We start from the raw sequence: 22631 nt of genomic DNA on the forward strand, positions 1-22631 counted from the left end.
GTAGTTTTGTGTTTCTCTAATGATTAGCAATATTGAGCATCTTTTCTTGTGCCTATTGGCCATCTGTTTGTCTTTGTCAAAATGTCTATTTAGTTCTTCTACCCATTTTTGATTGGATTTTTTGTTGAGTTGTATGAGCTGTTTGTATATTTTGGAAATTAAGGCCTGTCAGTTGCATTGTTTGCATATATTTTCTCCCATTCTATAGGTTGTTTTTTTGTTTATGATTTCCTTTGCTGTGCAAAAGGTTGTAAGTTTAATTAGATCCCATTTGTTTATTTTTGTTTTTATTTCTATTGCCTTGGGAGACTAGTCTCCAGTTTAAAAATGCAGGAGTTCAGTGTTTGCCAAATCTATACCGAAATACAAGTCATCTTGAGGGTCAAAATTATGTCAACATTTGTGATGTTAATAGGCTGTTATTATACTATTATCTGCCGCCATTCCCAGTCATTCTTGTGTTGAAAGTCGAACACCACAGATGTCTGTTGCAGTGGACGCAGCATGCTATTAGTTCGTTAATGATCATTCTTAGTCTCTGACTTTTCATATTAATTTAATGATGCACAGATTTGCCGGAAAAAAAAATTAATTCCACTGTTCTCTAAAGTGTATGAGCTCATTTTATTGACCTTTTTGTAAACTAGATGCTTTCTGATGCAGCACCTGGAAAACTGAGAATTGTTCATGGAGATGTCTTGACATTTAAGATAGAAAGGGCTTTTCCAGAAAGTCTCAAAAGACAGTGGGAGGATGGTAAGTGTCTTTGGGTTGGTTTTCTTATTTCCTTTTGTAATTGTTTAATTACAAATATTTGTATTATTTGTCATACATTATAAATATTTATTATATACTTAAATAAGATAATTAAATAGGTAAGGTGCATTGCAATTTTTTCTGCTTTTCCACTTTCTTCCAAAATAAAAATCAAATTGCTTTCTCTTCATCCAAATTTATCTGATACCAATATTTTTCAAGTATTTTGGGGTCTGTTCATATAAACTTGCCATTTTTATGATACCATATAAAGATGGAATGAACTAGAAAGTGTTTTCCAAATGGTGAAAAAAGTGTTTTGGTGAACGAAGCCATACCCCCCTTTCTTTTGACTTTCTTTCCTCTGTCTTTTACATTCAGTAACCTTCCAAGGCACTCTTCATTCATGGACAGTTTATTGGGTACCTGCTATGTGCCAGCTCCTTGGAACACACAGAAGTGTTTCTTGCCCATTAAACCCCCCTCAGAGCAGCTGGAGGAGCTATTTGGGGGTGCCTCCACAGCTGCCCTTGAGTCTCTCACTGCTCCATACCAGGCTCCTTCAGAGTGGCTGGCTCTGCCTGTCTCCCCCTTCCAACCAGCTCTTCTCAGTGACCATCTTCAGTTTTCTGCCCTGCCCAGCCAGCCAGCCACAGACAACAGGGATGACCCACCTAACTGCCTGCCGCAAACCTTCTCTATGTTTCCCAGTGTTAAACTGTTACTCTCACCTAGAAGATTTCTCTGCTTCTGTTTTCCCTGATACCAGGCCCACCTATTCTTCCTATCACCTTGTTTTGAGCTTTCTCTGACTTTGCTGGTGGTTATTTTTCCACCCACATCTTAAATCTTGTTTCTCCTGCCATGACTTCACTTACCACATAAATATTATACACAATCTTCATGTCCAGCCTGTATCCCCCTTTGTGGGCATCTGACAGATTCTCTGGTGTCCCGCAGGAACTTTGACCTCATGTCCAAGGCTAAATGATCTTTTCCCTCAAACCAATTCTTTTTCACGTTTTCCTAAGCCAAAACCTGGGGACTTTAACTGAATACTAATTAGGTGGGGTTTTTTCCCTTTAATTCAAAGCTGATTGTGAGCAAACATTGCTTCTGAAGAATAAATGGACTGAAAAATACTCAGCCATTATCTTTTTGTATGCTTTTGTTTGATGCTATTAATAGCCAGTTTGATTTTACTCTTAACTAAAATTGTATTCATAATACATTTATGAAATAATCATACCAAGTTTTTTCTTATGCCACCCAGATCCTCCAAATGTACATATTATTGGAAATCTGCCTTTTAGTGTATCAACTCCACTGATTATCAAATGGCTTGAAAATGTTTCTCAAAGAAATGGACCATTTGCATATGGTAGAACCCAGATGATGTTAACTTTTCAAAAGGAAGTGGCAGAGGTAAGTTTTAACTTTTTATGGTTGTTTTATCACAAGATCAAATTACCAGAACAAAATAAAAAGAATATTATCAGTTTGGAGTTGAGAAAGGTAAGGGGGTTTGGTGTCTCATTATTCACTATAATAGACTTCGGCTCACATAAGCCTGCTAGGCATTCTCATGATTGGAGTGTTCCAAGTTTGTCTCTAAAAAGTAAACCCTCAGAGCCGTGAAAGCAGTTTTTGAAGCAAAGAGGTTTAAGGAGGGAATCTGCAGGCTATAAGCAGTTCTTTTTTATGACATATGAATATAGAAGAGTGTGTCATGTATATTCACGGCTTTGTGTGTGTATGGCTTAATCAAAAGAGCAGCCGAATCCCCACCACCCAAGTCAAACTGTTGTTGTTCAGTTGCATCTGACTCTTCGCAACCCCATGGACTGGAGCTCACCAGGCTTCCCTGTCCTTCACAATCTCCTGGAGTCTGCTCAGACTCATGTCCATTGAATCGGTGATGCCATCCAACCATCTCACCCTCCGTGGTCCTCTTCACTGTGGTATTGACCATCTAGCGATGTCCACATATAGCGTCGTCTCTTATGTTGTTGAAAGACGGTATTTGCTGTGACCAGTGTGTTCTCTTGGCAAAATTGTTAACTTTTGCCCTGCTTCATTTTGTACTCCAAGGCCAAACTTGCCTGTTATTCCAGGTGTCTCTTGACTTCCTACTTTTGCATTCTAGTCCCCTGTGATAAAAATGACATCTTTTTTTGGTGTTAGTTCTAGAAGATCTTGTAGGTCTTCATAGAATCCTTCAGCTTCTTTGGCATTAGTAGTTGGGGCATAAACTTGATTACTATAATATTGAATTGTTTGCCTTAGAAATGAAGGATCATTTCTGATTCTTCTGATAAAGGAAATGAAAGGTCATTCTGTCATATTTGAGATTGCATTCAGGTACTGCATTTCAGATTCTTTCATTGACTGTGAGGGCTACTCCATTTCTTTTAAGGGGTTCTTGCCCACAGTGATAGATACAATGGTCATCTGAATTAAATTTACCTGTTCACATCCATTTTAGTTCACTGATTCCTAAAATGTTGATGTTCCCTCTTGCCTCTCCTGTTTGACCATATCCGGTTTACCTTGATTCATGGACCTAGCATTCCAGGTTCCTATGGAGTACTCTCGTTTACAGCATCGGACATTACTTTCACCACCAGCCACATCCACAGCTGGGTGTCGTTTCCCCTTTGGCTCAGCCTCTTCATTCCTTCTGGAGTTATTTCTCTGCTCTTCTCTAGTAGCATATTGGACATCTACTGACCTAAGGGGTTCTTCTTTCAGTGCCATACCTTTTTGCCTTTTCATATTCTTCATGGGGTTCTCAAGGTGAGAATGCCAAGGTGGTTTGCTGTTTCCTTCTCCAGTGGACCACTTTTTGTCAGAACTCTCCACCATGACCTGTCCATCTGGGTGGCCCTACACAGAGTGGCTCATAGTTTCATTAAGTTGCACAAAGCTGTGGTCTACGTGATCATTTTGATAAGTTTTCTGTGATTGTGGTTTTCATTCTGTCTGCCCTCTGATGGATGAGGGCAAGAGGCTCGTGGAAGCTTCCCAATGGGAGGTACTAGCTATGGTTTGGAAAACGGGTCTTGCTCTGGTGGGCATGGTCATGCTCAGTAAATCTTTAATCCAACTAAAGTCTTTAATCCCATTAAATCTTTAAATCCAATTAAAGTTAAGTTAATAATTAGATTACTGACATCTCTGACACCCTCTTGTATGCCTCTTTCTAATTGCATCTCCTGTTTTCCACCTATTACCAGGATAATCTATACCATGCATTTGCAATTTATTATTCCCTACATAGCTTATCAGATTCTTACCTGTATAATAATATATTTCAGTTTTGTCCATTTTTCAACTTTATACAAATGGGTTCATACAGTGTATATTCTTTTTATCCTGATGTGCTCATGTTGTCCATAGCTGTAGCTTATTTATACAGCTATTTACTATCCACTGACTGTTGATCTGTCAGGCTTCTCTGTCTGTCTTCCTGTTTGGGGACCCCGCATTAGTTTCAGTGTTTCATTATTACAAACAGTCACAACCATTCTTATGTTGATCTCAGCTGGTACACATAGACGAGATTATCTAGGGTACAGACCTCAAGGTGGCAATGCTGGGACATAAGGCTTGCAGCTTCAAATTTACCACTCTTTTCTGCAGTGTCTAATCTGTTGATAATTGTATTTTCCATTTCAGATTCTGTACTTTTATCTCTAAAAGTTCCGTTTGAGTCTTATTCTGTCTTCCCTTTTTCTCATGTTTATGCTGTTCTTGGCATCCTTATGCATATGTATAATATTTGTAATAGCTGTTTTAAGATCTTTGCCCACAATTCCATTGCCTCTGTCATTTCTGTACTAGTTTACCAGTTGATGTTTCCCACCCTCTTTGTTCTGGGTCCCATTTTTCTGCTTTTCAAGCCTGGTAATTTTTGTTACAATAGTGGCTATTGTGAGGCTTGTTTTTTTTTTTTTCCAGTGTTGTTGAGGGTCAGATTTTGTTGTATAGGGTTGAGTGGTGGGTTTTGTTCTGGCACGTAGATAAAGTACTTACAAATTGGTTTGAGGTTTGCCTTTCAAGCTTTGTTATGATGGGTCCAAAGCAGCCTTTGGTCTGGGGCTAAGTCCTACTACTAAGCCATGGTGTTTCTGAGGAAGCCACCCTGTGTCCTGTGTATTTCATGGGCTCTTTACTTTAGCTGTTGGGAATGCAGACTATTTCCAGCCCTGTATGAGCTCCATTTTGTCCGACAGCTTTCCAGTGGTACTTTGTTCAGCCTTCCTAGCCTTGAGGAGTCAATCTCATATACCCCTTGCAGATCCTTGCTCTGCCAAAGACTTGAAAGAGAGTGTGTCTCCACTCACTCCCTTCCTGTCTCTACCTCCTTTCCCTAAGACCTCTCCAGCTCTGTGTTCCACTTCTCCAGCAGCCTGCCCCACGGAGTCTAGCTGCCTCGGCCTCCCAGAACATCAGCCTGTCTCCTGAACTCCAGGTCTTCTCTGGCCTCTGTTTCCTTGCTCTCCTTGTGCTGCAGCTGTAAGCTGGGCAGTCCCGAGACTTACCTCCTGTCTCTTCTGGCAGTGATCACAGTCCCTTACTGCATCGTGTCCAGTTTAGAAAACCTGTTGTTTTGTGTATTTTAGTCAGCTTCATGGTTGTTTCTGTAAAAAAATAAAGCAATACAACTTAATATCAGAATTGCTTTGAAAGTAGACACTGGATGACTACCTTAGTTCAACTCTTCCAGTGTCTTCCTCTCGAATAATTTATGAATGCATTATAAGAAATTTTTTCTTGCATCCATCCCTCTGTCTCCATGTTCCCTTCCAGAGGTGCTGGTTTTCAACAGCAGTTTTGCCCCATCCCCCAGTCCCGGGACACTTTGGGTTGTCCCAGCTGGGGGTGCTTCTGGCATCCAGTGGATAGAGTTCAGGGCAGCTGGTAAACGTCCTTCAGTGCACAGGACAGTCAGTCCCCGTAGCAAAGAACTACTCAGCACTAAGTAGCCCAAAATGTCAAAACCACCAAAGTTGAAAATTTCCGTTTTAGAATATTGGGCCATAACATCCATCACAAAAATGTAGAACCCTTTTGTGTTTGTTAGAAATTCTTAAGATGACATCCTTTTTTTCCTGAGATCCTAGTCATCTTGTGACTCTTATTAGTGCTTTTCTGTTGCTTTGAATTGAAGCCACGCTAATAGTTCTCTTTGTTGCTTTTCTCAACTTTTGAATTTGTCCTTGGATTATTTTCCTCAGCTGATATGATTATTATGGTATTTCTACTCTTCAGTAGCACAATAGAAATGCAAAAATACTCATTCTTTTGGGGGAAAGAGCAAAGGAACAGAGGCTGAAGAGGTGGAGTAACATTTTCAATGACTCATTGTCACTTGTTATTAATAATAGTGTTGCTTCCAGTTTACCATATGCAATTATTTTTCTTTAACAAAAAGTTGATTTTAGTTAAATTTTAGTTTGAATATTGAGAAGAGTTTATATTGTCTATAATTTATGGAATGCTTTAAAAGTACAGATAACACTGGTCCTCTGACTGATTTTCACATTTTTGCAAGTGCGAGTTTCAGTGGAAGACTATATAGCCGCATTCTCCTATTTCCCTCTCTTTGTTCTTGACACTGTCATATTTGCATTTTGAATTTTAGCGACAGAAAGCACTTAGAAGATTTGCTTGGCTTGGCTTTGTGAGTTACAGGGCAGAAACGAGCATGTTTGTCTTGTTCCTTTCTCTCTAAGACGACAGGGTGTAAATGTAAGAATTCAGCTCATACACATTAAGGGGCTTGTAGACACTTGAAAGTTGCACCTCATAAAATAGAATCAGACTGTGTAGCAGTAAATGAGAGCTTAACAAATCTCATCTAACCTCATGTTACAGGTGATGAAACTGAGACTCAACGTAGTTTAACGTCTTCCAAAGGTCGTGGAGCTAGCTGCAGGGAAAACTGAACTGAACAGAGGTCATGTTTTCTGCTGAAATTATGATGCTCCAGTTCTTTGTGTGACTGGATCTGCGGTCTTTTCTTTCTGGGTCCAGCATCAACCTCTTCATCTGCCATCTCCAGGGGACCATGGCTGGTTAAGGGAATGGCCTTTCCATAAATTATCTAATTCTCATTGTCCCTGATATTTGGCTCTGTGGTTTCTCAAGCATAAGTCTAATTTTTCTACTTAAAATTATTTTACATGAATAGAAAAAAAACAAAACTGTTCTTGTGAATTCGTTGACCCCTTGTTTTTCTTACACTCAATCAGAATTTTTTAAAAGCTCAAGGGTTAGAGGTTTCCTTTTACTGAAAAATTACCTGGTTTGGTTCCCTGAACTTCTGCTCTTCAAATATATCTTGTAACCGTGTTTGAATTTTCATAGCTTTACCGGTAATATATCAAAGAAACATCAAATGTTTGAGTGGTTGGATCAAACATTGAACTCTCTTAGGCTAGCGTTTAATGAAGTCTTTTGCAGAGCTTTCTGGTCTGTGGATTGAATTCTTCCTTAATAAATGAGGGACAGGTATTGGTGCTGCTTTCTTCTACATTATGAGATTGACATGTTTTCATCTCCAAAGCCTTTGTGTATTTGTTGCAAAGATGGGATTGTTGTTGTTTAATCACTGAGTCCATGTCTGCGTCCATGGACCGTAGCCCACCAGGCTCCTCTGTCCATGGAATTTCCCAGGCAATAATACTGGAGTGGCTTGTCATGCCCTCCTCCAGCGGATCTTCCCAGCCCAGAGATGGAACCCTCATCTCCTGCACTGGCCACCAGGGAAACCCAGAGATAGGAGGGTAACATTCATGGGTCAGGATACTCCTTTCTCCTGGCAGAAGTGGATACATACTACTCTTAAGTGAAATATACTTTAATGCGTCTTTATAGCGAATTAGGTTTCCCTCCATGCCTCTCTGTTTTGCTTTTGGTTAAAGTTATTTTTAAATTCTCTTCCTTTTATCAATGGGGACATACTTTTCAGATGTAAAGTAAAATACTGGAAGAAAATCCAGGATGAAAAAATTTAAGTCCAGGCATTTCTTTTGGTTTATTTTCTAATTTTATGATTATGTTCATGCTAGATTTTAGTTTTGCGCAACTGCTTTGAATTGTGCCAGTTTATACAATGCATTTTAGAAAATTTGACTCTTATGGCATTGGTAAAATTAAGTTCCTTATTTTCCTTTATGAAGAGCTAGAAATATTTTTGACCATTTGATCCATGAGATTATTCTTTAACTTAAATCTGTACTTCTATTATTTTTTGTTATTTGCTTGAGAATATGTACAATTCTTGGTTTTACTAAGAAAGAATTGATTTTGTTGTATATGCTGTATCACTTGTCTTGAACTTAACTTCCCAATAATTTTAACTGTCCAAATAGAGACAAGAGCCAGGTAAATTAAAGTAAAAAAGGCTGAGATGAGGTCTGGTTTCTGAGTAACAAAATGTACTATAAAATCTACAGTTAGCTTTGCCTATAGGAAATTTTCTCAGCATCTCATATTAAAGCCTGTGTTTAAATCTTACTAAAGGAAAAGCTTTTACAAGTCAAATTACATGATTTTCATGCCCACGGCTGGTTAGAAGCAGCAAAGTAAAAGGGACTATTAGAGGTTAACACATACAGTGAAACAGGGAGGAGACCACCCAGCCCAGTAAATAGAACTTAAAGAATCACTCCAACTCTGACTGTTGAGTAGTAAGGCACGCCACAGGCACACCTGGCCCAGGATTATTCCAGTAATCATTGCTATCTGCAGTGTTGACTCTGTGTCATTCTGAAGAGGTCCAGGGAGCTCTAGGAACAGGATGCATTTTAGAAAACTGTAACTGTAAGTCACTTCAGTCGTGTCCGACTCTGTGTGACCCCAAAGACAGCAACCCACCAGGCTCCCCCATCCCTGGGATTCTCCAGGCAAGAACACTGGAGTGGGTTGCCATTTCCTTCTCCAGTGCATGAAAGTGAAAAGTGAAAGTGAAGTCGCTCAGTCGCGTCCGACTCTTAGCGACCTCATGGACTGCAGCCTACCAGGCTCCTCCGTCCATGGGATTTTCCAGGCAAGAGTACTGGAGTGGGGTGCCATTGCCTTCTCCACATTTTAGAAAAATAAGTGTATAATTATTTTATGCATCACTCAGCTTTGTCCAACATACCATATTTTTCATATCTTTTTTAAGAAATAAAATATAAATATGTTTGGAACCCCTTTTTCCCTCCTGTGAATTGAACTGTCTAAAAATTGATACTCAGTATTGCCATGAATATGTTTTGCTTGCTCTGCAGATATAGATAGATATACACATGCACATGGAGAGTAAACGATAAATAATCTTTTGACGTTTTCCTATGAGTGCAGTCACACTGTACCTCTCTTCTGTCAATTATTTGCTCTATTTGGGGATTTATGTTGGAAACCCTTGTTATTCATTGTAAATATTATTTAATATCCATTGTCAAGAATTATCACAGTTTAATTATTCATTCACCTATTGATGGATCTTTGTTTTTTGGATACCATATACAGTGTTGCAGTGAATATCCTTATAAATATCTCCTGCGAAGCAGGTCTCTAGAATATAGTCATAAAGGTAAACCTGACGGATTACAGCAGTTTACTCAACTTTAGCTTTACTGTATATTGCCAGATTATAGTCCAAAATGCTTGTACCAGTTCCCACTCACTAGCAGCATATGAGAATTCCTATTGCTCCATATACTCCCCAGTACTAGGTTCTGTTAAGTCGTTTCTCTGTGTGTAAGTTTTATTTCATGAAATACGAAATTGTATCTCAAATGGTTTTAATATGCATATCCCTGATCTGTAATTTACTTGCAGTTTGTGATTATAGTTTGTTTGGGTTGCTACAATGTTTCTCTTCGTATTTTCTATTAGTTTATCTTTTGATTATTGATCTGTAGGAGTTTCTTCTATATTTTGAGCACTAATCCTTTGTCCGGAGAAGGCAATGGCACCCCACTCCAGTTCTTTTGCCTAGAAAATCCCATGAACAGAGGAGCCTGGTAGGCTGCAGTCCATGGGGTCGCTAGAGTCGGACACGACTGAGCCGACTTCACTTTCAGTTTTCACTTTCATGCATTGGAGAAGGAAATGGCAACCCACTCCAGTGTTCTTGCCTGGAGAATCCCAGGGACAAGAAGCCTGGTGGGCTGCCGTCTATGGGGTCGCACAGAGTCAGACACGACTGAAGCGACGCAGCAGCAAATCCTTTGTCACATAAGAGTTTCAAATACCTTCTCTCAGTCTATGACCTATCTTTATAGTGTTTTCATTATACAAAAAGTTTTTAATTTAAGTAGAACAATATATATCAGTCTTTTGTGACTACTGCTTTTGCATTATTAAGAAAGTCTTCCCTGCCATGGGAGTCATAGATATTTACTCATAAAATTTTAAAATTTTAGTTTTCACTTACTGTTAATTCACTTGGAATTTATTTTTGGTTGATGAGATATGGGCCTACACAGTCCTCTTTGTCGATTCCTGCTTATACCACAGTCACCAAACGATCCATCCTCCTCCCTCTAGCAGTCCACATGTGCTTGGGTCTCTGAGGTTTTTGTTCCATGGGTATATTTGTGCCTCTAACAATATGATACTGCCTTAATTTTGATATCTGGCAAGGTGAATGCCCCCATGTCACCTCCACAAAGCAGCCCCCTGCCCCACATTATTGATGTTCTTCTGGAATGCCCTGGGGTATTCTTGGCCCTTTACTTTTTCATATAATGTTTATATGGAATTTAAAGTTCTTTTAAAAAATCCTTTGGGGATGTTGATTGAATTGTATATATTTATGAGTTAATTCACATATGTCTACTTTTAAAATAAAAATGTTTGGGTGCTTAAAATAAGTTTTTTGTTAAAAAAAAAAAGTTCTCAAAATCAGCCAATTCAAGAGTTCTAAATATTCATGGTTTTATTACATTTAAATAAAGGACATACCATTGGAAATGTTCATTGAGACATTGGGGTAGTTCATAAAACTAAAGCATCTTGAATTCATTATTCTTGCTGTTTTCACCTATCTATATTTATGGATTACTTGTTTCATACAGTATCTTCTACCTTGAAAATCCCAATAGCCAGTGGTAGGGAAATTTTCTAATTTGATTTCTTTTAAGTGCATTGTGTGTATAACTCATACTTCATAGATGTACCTCAGTTAGTGTCGAAGGAAAATGTTCCCCGTGTTGGCTATATATCGTGTTAGATAGCCCATGCTTTTAAAATTTACCTCAAAACAGTGTACCTGGTGTTCATAGATGATGAATGAGTTTTTTGCCAAAATTCCTTTTTGTCCTTCTGCAGAGACTTACAGCTACTACTGGAAGCAAACAGCGAAGTCGCCTCTCCATCATGGCCCAGTACCTCTGCGACGTTCAGCACATCTTGACAATTCCAGGTCAGGCTTTTGTGCCCAAACCAGAGGTGAGTTTCTGATTATTTGTTTTAAACAATATAGTATACTAGGACTAGGATGTGTGAGGATGTGTCATAGAAAATTATCGCTAGAATCTGATCTTCTATGCAAACTGTACCATAACTTTTTCCTTCCCTCTCCAAAAACCATAAAAATCACAGTGGTGGATCAGTTCAGTTCAGTCAGTCAGTCGCATCTGACTCTTTGCGACCCCATGGACTGCAGCACGTAAGGCCTCCCTGTCCATCACCAACTCCCAGAGTTTAGTTAAACTCATGTCCATTGAGTCAGTGATGCCATCCAACCATCTCATCCTCTGTCATCCCCTTCTCCTTCCACCTTCAATCTTTTCCAGCATCAGGGTCTTTTCCAGTAAGTCAGCTCTTCACATGAGGTGGCCAAAGTATTGGAGTTTCAGCTTCAACATCAGCCCTTCCAATGAATATTCAGGACTGATTTCCTTTAGGATGGACTGGTTGGATCTCCTTGCAGTCCAAGGGACTCTCAAGAGTCTTCGACAACACCATACTTCAAAAGCATCAATTCTTCGGTGCTCAGCTTTCTTTATAGTCCAACAGTCACATCCATATATGACTACTGGAAAAACCATAGCCTTGACTAGACGGACCTTTGTTGGTGAAGTAATGTCTCTGTTTTTTAATATGCTGTCTAGGTTGGTCATAACTTTCCTTCCAAGGAGTAAGCGTCTTTGAATTTCATGGCTGCAGTCAACCATCTGCAGTGATTTTGGAGCCCCCAAAAATAAAGTCAGCCACTGTTTCCACTGTTTCCCCATCTATTTGCCATGAAGTGATGGGACTGGATGCCATGATCTTAGTTTTCTGAATGTTGAGCTTTAAGCCACTCTTTCACTCTCCTCTTTCACTTTCTTCAAGAGGCTCTTTAGTTCTTTGTTTTCTGCCTTAAGGATGGTATTATCTGCATATCTGAGGTTATTGATAATTCGCCCAGCAATCTTGATTCCAGCTTGTGCTTCATCCAGCCCAGCGTTTCTCAAGATGTGCTCTGCATGTAAGTTAAATAAGCAGGGTGACAATATACAGCCTTGACGTACTCCTTTTCCTATTTGGAACCAGTCTGTTGTTCTATGTCCAGTTCTAACTGTTGCTTTCTGATCTGCGTACAGATTTCTCAGGAGGCAGATCAGGTGGTCTGGTATTCCCATCTCTTTCAGAATTTTCCAGTTTGTTGTGATCCACACAGTCAAAGGCTTTGGCATAGTCAATAAAGCAGAAATAGATGTTTTTCTGGAACTCTGTTGCTTTTTCCATGATCCAGTGGATGTTGGCAATTTGATCTCTGGTTCCTCTGCCTTTTCTAAAATCAGCTTGAACATCTGGAATTTCACGGTTCTCATACTGTTGAAGCCTGCTTGGAGAATTGTGGCAGTAGTTTGAACACTCTTTGGCTTTGCCTTTCTTTGGGATTGGAATGAAAACTGACCTTTTCCAGACCTGTGGCCACTGCTGAGTTTTCCAAATTTGCTGGCATATTGAGCGCAGCACTTTCACAGCATCATCTTTTAGGATTTGAAATAGCTCAACTGGAATTCCATCACCTCTGCTGGCTTTGTTCGTAGTGATGCTTCCTAAGGCCCGCTTGACTTCACATTCCAGGATGTCTGGCTCTAGGTGAGTGATCACACCATCATGATTATCTGGGTCGTGAAGATCTTTTTTGTACAATTCTTCTGTGTATTCTTGCCACCTCTTCTTAATATCTTCTGCTTCTGTTAGGTCCATACCATTTTTGTCCTGTATTGAGCCCATCTTTGCATGAAATGTTCCCTTGGTGTCTCTAATTTTTCTGAGTGGATAGTTAGCTCTTAATCTGATTTTTCTTCTCCTTAAACAGAATGACCAAACATCTAGGTTTATATGTGTTACCCTGATGGTGGTATTATCATTATTATAAATGTTTTCATCTTGAAGTTGTATTTTGTCCAATGCCTTCTCTGCATCTAGTGAGATCATCACATGATTTTCTTTCATTTAATTGATGTGTCATGTGTTACATTTATTGATTTGCATATGTTGAATCATCTTTACATCCCAGGAATGAGTCCCACATCGTCATGGTATATAATCCTTTTGTATTCTCAAATTTGGTTTGCTAATATTTGGTGAGAATTTTTCATCTGTATTCATTAGGGATATTGGTCTATAGTTTTCTTGTGGTAGCCTTATCTGGCCTTGTTTTCAGGTGAATGCTGTTTTCATAGAATGAGTTTGGAAATATCCCCTCCTCCACAGTTTTTCAGAAGTGTTTGAGAAAGATTGATGTTAATTCTTCTTTGAACGGTCGAATTTTTTAGTTAAGCCGTCTAGTCCTGGGGTTTTCTGTGTTGGGAGGCTTTTGATTACTGATTCAACCTCTGCTTGCCATTGGTCTGTTCAGATTTTCTGTTTCTTCCTTATTCAGCCTTGGTTGGTTGTGTGTTTCTAAGAACGTTTCCATTTCCTCTGAGTTGTCTCATTTGTTGGCATATAATTTGTTCATGGTTGTCTTGTCTGTTCCTGTGTGTTTCTTTAGTCTCAGTTGTAATGTCTCCTTTTTCATTTCTGATTCTGAGTCTTCTCTTTTCTTAGTCTGGCTAAAGGTTTGTTACTTTTAATTTTTCAAAGAACCAGCTTTTGGTTTTTTTTTTTATTTTTTAATAAACTCCGTTTATTTCCACTCTGATCTTTATTTCCTTCTGCTAACCTTGTTCTTTTTCTTATTTCTTGAGGTATAAAGTTAGGTTGTTTGAGATTTTTTAAGTTCTTAATATATGTATTTATTGCTGTAAACATCTCAGAACTGCTTTTGCCACATTCCATAGTTTTTCAATATGTTATATTTTCATTTATTATGTGAGATTTATTTCTCTTTTGACTTCTTCTTTGACCAATTGGTTGTTCAGAAGTCTGTTATTTAGTTTCCACATATTTGTAGACTTTCCAGCTTTCTTCTTGTTGATTTCTACTTTCAATACCATTGTGGTCAGAAAAGATAATAGGTGTGATTTCCATCTTTAATTTTCTGAGATTTGTGCCTTATCATGATCTATACTAGAAAATGTCCCGTGTGCATTTGAAGAATGTGTATTCTCTGCTGTTGTGTGGAATGTTCTTTATATGCTTAAGTCCATTTACTCTAGAGTACGATTTAACTCCAACATTTCCTTGTTGATTTTCTGTCTGGATGATCTGTCTGTTGCTGACAGTGGCATATTGAAGTTTGTTACTCTTACTGCATTGTCATCTATTTCTCCCTTAGGATTTGCTTAATATATTAAAGTACTCCAATGTTGAGTATATATATATTTACTATTGTAGTATTTTAAAGATGTATTGACCCTTTTATCATTATGTAACAACCTTGTTTGTCTCTTGTTAACCAGTTTTTGGCTTGAAGTCTCTTTTATCTGATACACAAATGGCTCGGCCCCTTTTCTTTTGATTTCTACTTCCAGCCCTACACTCTGAGCCTATGTGTGTCTTGAGAGTTGAAATGAGCTTCTTGTAGGTAGCATATAGTTGTTGTTGTTGTTTTATTTCAATTGGAGGATAATTACTTTACTGTGATGGTTCTGCCATACATCAGTGTGAATTGGCTGTGGGTATCCATGAACCCTCCCTCCCTCCCTGTCCCCCCCCCCCCCCCCCCAGTGTTGTCATGGAGCACCAGCTTTGGGTGCCCTGCTTCATACATCAAACTCGCACTGGTTACCTATTTCACCTGTGATAAGGTATGTGTTTCTTTTTTCTCAAATCATCCCACCCTCCCCTCCTCCTGCTGAGTCCAAAATTCTTTTCTTTATGTCTGTGTCTCCTTTGCTGCCCTGTACATAGGATTTTTGGTACCGTCTTTCTAGATTCCATATATATGCGTTAATATATGGTATTTGTCTTTCTCTTTCGGACTTCACTCAGTATAATTAAGGCTCTAGGTTCATCCGCCTCATTAGAACTGACTCAAACGCGTTTCTTTTTTATAGCTGAGTAGTATTCCATTGGGTATGTGTACCACAACTTCCTTATCCAGTCATCTGCTAATGGACATCTAGGTTGCTTCCATGTCCTAGCTGTTGTACATAGTGCTGCAGTTAACATTGGGTATCTTCTTCAGTTCTGGTTTCCTGAGGGTATGTGCCCAGTAGTGGGATTGCTGGTTTCTATTGTAGTTTTATTCCTAGTTTTTTAAGAATCTCCATACTGTTCTCCATAGTGGTTGTATCAGTTTGCATTCCCACCAGCAGTGTACAAGGATTCCCTTTCTCCTCACCCTCTCCAGCATTTATTGTTTGTAGACTTTTTGATGATGGCCATTCTGACCAGTGTGAGATGATACCTCATTGTGGTTTTGATTTGTATTTCATGAGCAATGTTGGGTTTTTGGTTTTTTTTTTTAATCCATCTAGTCATTGTGTGTCTTTTGATTGGTGAATTCAGTTCATTTATATTAGAGAGATTATTGACAGAGGATTTACCACTGCTGTCTTCCTTATGCCTTCTGGTTATTTTGTATCACATTGTTTTTTTCCTCTCTGTGTCTGTTTATCTTTCTAATGTGGTGGGTTTCCATAGTCGTTTACTCAATCTTTCCTTTTCTATCTTTCATGACTCTAGAGTTTGGCTTTGTGTTTAACATAAGGCTTACATAAAAAAATCTCAGAAATAAAATAGTTCTTCTTATGCTGATATCACCTTATCTTTATTTGTCTATAAAGATTCTACTCTTTTACTCTTCCACTTATATACCTTTATCACAATTTATCTCTTTTAGTGCTGTGAATTCATTGAGAAATTGTAATAGCTTTCCTTAAGCCTTTATGCTATAATTAAGTGGCTAACATACCATTCTAATAGGGTTAAAGTTTTCTAATTCGGACTATTTTTCACCTTTTCCAGGGTATTGTGAACTTTTTCTTTTATTTTCAGTAAATAATGTATTCTTATTTCAGTTTGAAGAATTCCTTTACCATTTCTTTCAAGGAGGTCTAGTGGTGTGAACTCCCTCAGTTTTTGTTTGCTGGGAAAGCCTTTATTTCTTCTTCATATTTGAAGGATAACTTTGACAGATAATTGGCTGGTGATTTTTATCTTTTAACACTTTGAATATGTCATTCCACTCTCTCCTGGCCTGTAATGTTTCTGCTGAGAAATCTGCTGTTAGCCCAGAGAGAGTTTCTTTGTAGGTTACTTCCTCCCCACACCCCCACCCCATGCCTTTAAGATTCTTTCTCTATCATTGATTTTTGACAGTTTCGTTATAATGTATCTTGGATAAGGTCTTTTGTATTGAGGTGATAGGATGTTCTTTTAGCTTCTTGGACATGTATGCTAGGTTCTTTCCCCAGGTTTGAGAAGCTGTCAGCAATTATTTTTCTAAATATACCCTCTGCTCTCTTCTCTACATAGATCAATTATTCTTATATTTGGCTTTCTCCTCATACCTGATAGGTCTCAGGGTTTCTTCACTTTTAAAAATTTTATCTCACTCCTGAGTCATTCCTAAATTCCCGTCTTTGAAGTTCGTAATTCCTTCTTCAGTCTGATCTGCCCTTTCTTAAGCTTTCTAATGTATTTTTCATCTCATTCATTGAATTTTTCAGCTCCAGAATTTGGTTCTTTTTTAAAATTTCAGTCTCTTTGGTAAAGACCTCATTCTGTTCATTAATTTTATTCTTGAGTTCATCAAATTGCCTTTCTGAGTTTGAAAGTGAAAGTGTCAGTCACTCAGTCGTATCTGACTCGTTGTGACCCCATTGGATGTAGGCCCCCCAGGCTCCTCTGTCCATGGAGTTCTCCAGGCAAGAATACTGGAATGGGTTGCCGTTTCTTTCTCCAGGGCATCTTTCCAACCCAGGGATCAAATCTGGTTCTCCTGCATTACAGGCAGATTCTTTACCATCTGAGCCACCAGGGGAAAGCTCTGAGTTTACTTGTGGCCCATTGAATTTCATCATAACAGCTATTTTTAATTCTTTATAAGTTAGATTACAATATCCTGTGCCTTTGAGTTTAGTTACTGGAGAACTATCATTTTCTTTTTGTGATACCGTATTACCCTGATTTTCATTGTGTTTGACTGGAATGTGCCTCTGCCGTTGCTTTTAAAGTAATACACTTACTTGTTTACTTTGGTAAACGTAATAGAAACCCTTGTTTTCCAGACGGTGGCGCTGTAGCTCAGGTTTTTGGTGTCTCTATCTGATCTGGTTTTGGGGCTACACTCTGGATGGCGGGCAGTGGTGGGGAGTGTTTTAAAAAAAAAAAAAAAGTGCTGTAGGAAAAGCTGGTGGCAGAGTGGAGGGAGGTTTGGGCTCAGTGCTGGAGGCTTTGCATGCTCACAGCCCAGTGAGAACACCCTCAAGTGGGGATGCTTCCAGGGGTCCAAGGCAGACAGCAGGTAACAGTACCTTCCCTGCCCTCTGTTATACTCGTCTGCCTCGTTCCCTTTCCTCTCCCTCCCCTCGGTCACAGAGGTTTCTCCTCAAAAATCCAGATGCTGCTGGAGAGAATCGGGTCCCTCCAGTTGTAACCTGTACAGCTGGGCAGTCAGCCACTCGCCCCTTTCTCTTTCCATCTCCTCTGTGAGGCAAGTTCTCACTGTCCTGATGAAAACTCAGCCCTAGGCAGGGAGAGGGACTGACTCCTCGAGTTCCTCCTCCTCACCTCCAGGCTGGTCTCTGTTGTGCTCCAGTGGCGTGCCTGGTTCTCCCTCTGTCTGGCTGACCTCCACAAGTTCTCTGTGCCCTGCATGTCCGCCATGGATTTCAATCTCCAGTTTTGCTTCCCCCACCCCTGCCCCCATCAAGTCACTGGGGGTAGGGTCGGCTCACCACCATCTTTGGGCCCAAAGCCCCCTCCAGGATCCTGTCTACTTGCTGCAGCGCAGGAAGTCTGCTAGTTGGTCTGGTGTGAATGATGAGTTGTAAATGAGAGGACTGAAAGAAACGACTCATTGCTACCAAGATGCTGACGTCACTTTCAGAATCCAAATATTTTTTATTTATAATGATTTCCCCCACTTTTTGGAGAAACTTTGTTTTGACAGCTTTACTTGTGATGAGTCATCTGTGGAAAAATAGTTGGATATTAAACTAGGCTCTGACTAGTATATGCTAATCACAGAAGAATAAAAGCTAAATACAGAAACAAAGCTTCTTTGCCAGAAATACAAATCAATAAGCCAGTGTCTAGTTTAACAAAACCACTGCTGGATGAATTACTACAGGACATACATGTAGTATAAAATCTTATTTCTTCATTGAAGGTACACTGAGCCCCAACTGCATGAAAAGCCCTAAGCTAGGCAGAGAGGTGGTGGTAACAGGAATGAGAAATCAGACATCTCCCTTCAGGAGTTCACAGCTAGTGAGGAGCAGTTTTCTTCTTGTTGAAACTCAAGTATAAAGTCTTGCAAAGCTTCCTTTGGATTCTTTGACATTCACTGATATAAATAGATATCATGAAAAATTGTGTTATGTGGTTTTTAGATTTAGGTGTAGGTGTATGTTATAGGTTTAGAATGGAGCCCCTGACCAGTAGCATTCGACCTGTTTGTACCTACTGAATCATGATCTGAGGCATCTCCATGGCCTTTGCTGCCAGCTTCCACTTCCTCTGCCACGTCAGTCACAGTTACCCAAGCTTTCCGGGGCCTTTAGGAATTCAGTCCGTCTTCCACTTTTATAGCAGACTTAATTGTCATCTTTTTCTTAATCAAACTAAGTATTACCTTCCTTCAGCATGTCAAGCTTTCAGACATTGTAAATAACTTCTTCCAAAATAATAGATCCTTTTAGATCCTAGACAGAATTTGTTTGAAGATACCTTTTAGCTCATCAAATTTAACACATTGGTGCTCTCAGGGATTTTTTGCCCTAGAACAGGTGGCCACTGTAATGAAGACCAAGTCACCTTAGTGCTTTCTCTCTTCTTATAAGGCATATATATGTGTGTGTACAAGACTTTCAATAGTATAAGACCCAGTTATATCAGGAACCAAGATCTTTACTTTAGGCTTTTATATTGGTGATTATCATTGGCATCCAGAATCTTCAGGCTTTTTACCAGAGGTTTCTTAGGGTGGGTATTAGAGTATTTTTACTGGAAGGTTTTTCTTTGTTTTAGTTACCTAGTTTAGAGTAATTGATGGTGTTTGGAGGTTATTATCAACTTTATCTTTTATTTAAAAGGATAAGATCCACATGTAGTTTATTAAAGCACTTCCCAGGTGACTTAGTGGTGAAGAATCCACCTGCCAATGCAGAAGACCTGGGTTCGACCCCTGACTCAGGAAGATCCCCTGGAGAAGGAAATGGCAACCCACTCCAGTATTCTTGCCTGGAAAATTCCATAGAGGAACCTGGTAGGCTGCAATCTATGGGTTCGCAAAGAGTCAGACACAACTGAGTGACTGAACACGCATGTAGTTAACTAAAAGTACTGCCCCTTCCAGGATTAAGGCCTTATGAAATTATTATTTGTAAAAAAGCTAGCTGTGTCTTTGATTCCCCCCCCCCCCCGCCCCCCCGCCCCAAGGATGTTTGCTTTTTTGGCAAACTAAGCATACAGCAGTTTTCTTTGCTTAGTTTTTATTGTGTTATAAATAATACATGTAGGTGATTTATTTGTAACCTAAGCAAATGGTTATCAAGGGAGAGAGAATGTATTATTATAAAGGAAACAAATGATTAAATTTTAGTTGTAAAAGAATATGCTACTTCTCTAAAGTAGTTTTACCATATTAGGGCAAATCAGGAGTACTCTTGAGGAAAGCCAGAAAATATTTGACTGATCGTTAACATTGAGCAAATCTTTAAGAATTCATTTTCATAAGAAAGGGGAAGAGTTTTTACAGAATTGATAAAAAATAACAGTACATGGCGGTCCTGCTGGCTAAATCCTTCTAAACAGAAGAAGAGAACATCTCAAGCACAATACAGACAAAATATGTTCAGTGCTAAAATAGAGATGCAGGCAGATTCCTGAAAGAGTTGAGAGGGGGAGGTTAATTCTCTGTAGATGCTCAGAAGAAATTTACTAAAATTCAATACGTGTTCTTAATCAAATTCTAAGAATTAGATTTGGAGAAATTCTTTTGATATAACAAGAAAGGCTTACTTACAACCATCTTAGGATTTTTCCTGCGAGAATCGATTAACCCTTCTAATAATCAGTCTTTAACTAACTTAATCAAAATCAAGCTTTAATGACAGAAGTTTCACTGCTGTAAACTTATTACAGCTACACCTGGCTCACTCTTGCCAGACTCTTCCCTCTCATTAACTTCTCTAGCGCAGTCCCCAAAGTTTGAACCCCAAATTCTTTTCTATTTACAGAAACCACAATCTCTTAGGTTCTTAAAATTAGGCTAATTTGTCTATTCTAATTTTTCTTACAATTTGTAGTAAATGGATTAAGTTAGAATTTTTTATAATTTTGTATTTTTCTTTCACTGAGTTAATAACATTATTTTACCAATTAGAAGACAAAATCTCTTTTGCAGTACAGATTCACAGTTGAAAAATGCTTCCATGAGAACATAGGATTAGTTTAAGTCTCTCAAGCTGGCATCTGAAAACCCCTGAGAATCCATACATTTCTGGGGTTCCACAGTAATTTTTTTCAATTAGACTGCACATTGTAGTCAGTCTCCATATCCATGGTTCCACATTGGTAGACTTAGTCAACACCCAGATTAAAAATAGAAAAAAAAATTCCAGAACATTCCAAAAAAGAAAGGTTGAATTTGCCACTTATTGTCATCTATTTACATACCATTTACTTTGTATTAGGTATTATAAGTAATCTGGAGATGATTGAAAGTATTTGGGAAGATGTATGTAGGATCTGTGCGAATGCTGTGCCACACTGTATAAGGGACTTACTTGAGTGTCCTTTGATTTTTGGAATCCATGGGGGTCCTAGAACCAGTGCCCCACAGATACTGTGAGACTGCCATACTTAAGTGTGAGAAATCCTGAGCCATTAGCTATTCCCTCAAAATTTTATGTCACCTTTTTTCTGTTATAAATTGTGGTCGTGGATCTGCTGCTTTAACATCCTTTCCACATCACTGTCCTATACTCCAAGGTAGCAGAAAAGACACTTAGATACAATCTGAGAATTGCAGCAGGCCCTTTTGATTGATGTGACAGAGACACTGGTAGAAGAGCTAGAAGTGCTTTCAAGTCAGCTGGTCCTCCTGGAATTCCAGTGCTCCTAGTTCTGAGAACTTGGTCATGTTAATAGGCTGCGTTTTAATACATCAAATAGGGTAGTAACGTCACCCTTAGTGGTGTTGGTGAGGAATAGAAATAATCGATATGCAATCCTAACAGGAGTATCTCACACAAGGAGACAGTTAAAGGTAGATCTTACTGTTAGCAGTTCAGTCACTCAGTCGTGTCCGACTCTTTGTGACCCCATGAGCTGCAGCACGCCAGGCCGCCCTGTCCATCCCCAACTCCTGGAGCTTGCTCAAACTCATGTCCATTGAGTCGGTGATGCCATCCAACCATCTCATCGTCCGTCGCCTGCTTCTCCTCCTGCCCTCAATCTTTCCCAGCATCAGAGTCTTTTCCAGTGAGTCAGTTCTTCACTTCAGGTGGCCAAAGTTTTGGAGTTTCAGCTTCAGCATCAGCCTTCCCTTGAATGTTCAGGATTGATTTCCTTTAGGATGGACTGGCTTGGTCTACCTGAAGTCCAAGGGACTCTTCAAGAGTCTTCTCCAACACAACAGTTCAAATGCATCAGTTCTTTGGTGCTCAGCTTTCTTTATAGCCCAACTCTCGCGTCTATACATGACTACTGGAAAAGCCTGAGCTTTGACTAGATGAACCTTTGTTGGCAAAGTAATGCCTCTGCTTTTTAATATGCTGTCTCGGTTGGTCATAGCTTTTCTTCCAAGGAGCAAGGGTCTTTTAATTTCATGTCTTCAGTCACCATCTGCAGTGATTTTGGAGCCCCCAAAAATAAAGTCTGTCACTGTTTCCCCATCTGTTTGCCATGAAGTGATGGGACCGGATGCCATGATCTTAGTTTTCTGAATGTTGAGTTTTAAGCCAACTTTTTTACTCTTCTCTTTCACTTTCATCAAGAGGCTTACTGTTATGGTTATAAACAATTATTTATGGACTAGTTGTAATATCCTAATAAAGTAATGTGGATTATAACTTTTTTTTTGATTATAACTTTTAAGACATATAATTTATATCTTATTTTGTCTATTTAGAAGTATGGTATATGGAGCAAGTAACACCCTAACATAGTACAGATTGAAAGCATAAAATTGTGTTAGTACAATCTTAGATGAATTAAAGATGTTACACCCCTGACATAAAGGTCAGCAGTTTGGGGCATCCACACGTGGCCTTTGAGAACAACAGCAGTTTAGAGGCTTTCAGCTGCACTTGCCCCCA

The 22631-nt window shown here is 39.1% G+C and overlaps 1 protein-coding gene across 2 annotated transcripts in view; it reads left to right on the forward strand.

Moving 5' to 3' along the window:
- Positions 1 to 22631, forward strand: part of TFB1M (transcription factor B1, mitochondrial) — a 65842-nt gene that overhangs the window by 20700 nt on the left and 22511 nt on the right. For both annotated transcript variants that reach the window (XM_044924060.2, XM_006074364.4), the window contains exons 3-5: positions 648 to 756; positions 2030 to 2181; positions 11086 to 11205. In XM_044924060.2, the coding sequence (XP_044779995.2) occupies positions 648 to 756; positions 2030 to 2181; positions 11086 to 11205 (381 nt within the window). The remainder of the gene's footprint in view (positions 1 to 647; positions 757 to 2029; positions 2182 to 11085; positions 11206 to 22631) is intronic.

Source organism: Bubalus bubalis, chromosome 10, assembly GCF_019923935.1.
Source record: "Bubalus bubalis isolate 160015118507 breed Murrah chromosome 10, NDDB_SH_1, whole genome shotgun sequence".
NCBI classification, from domain to species: Eukaryota; Metazoa; Chordata; class Mammalia; order Artiodactyla; family Bovidae; genus Bubalus; species Bubalus bubalis.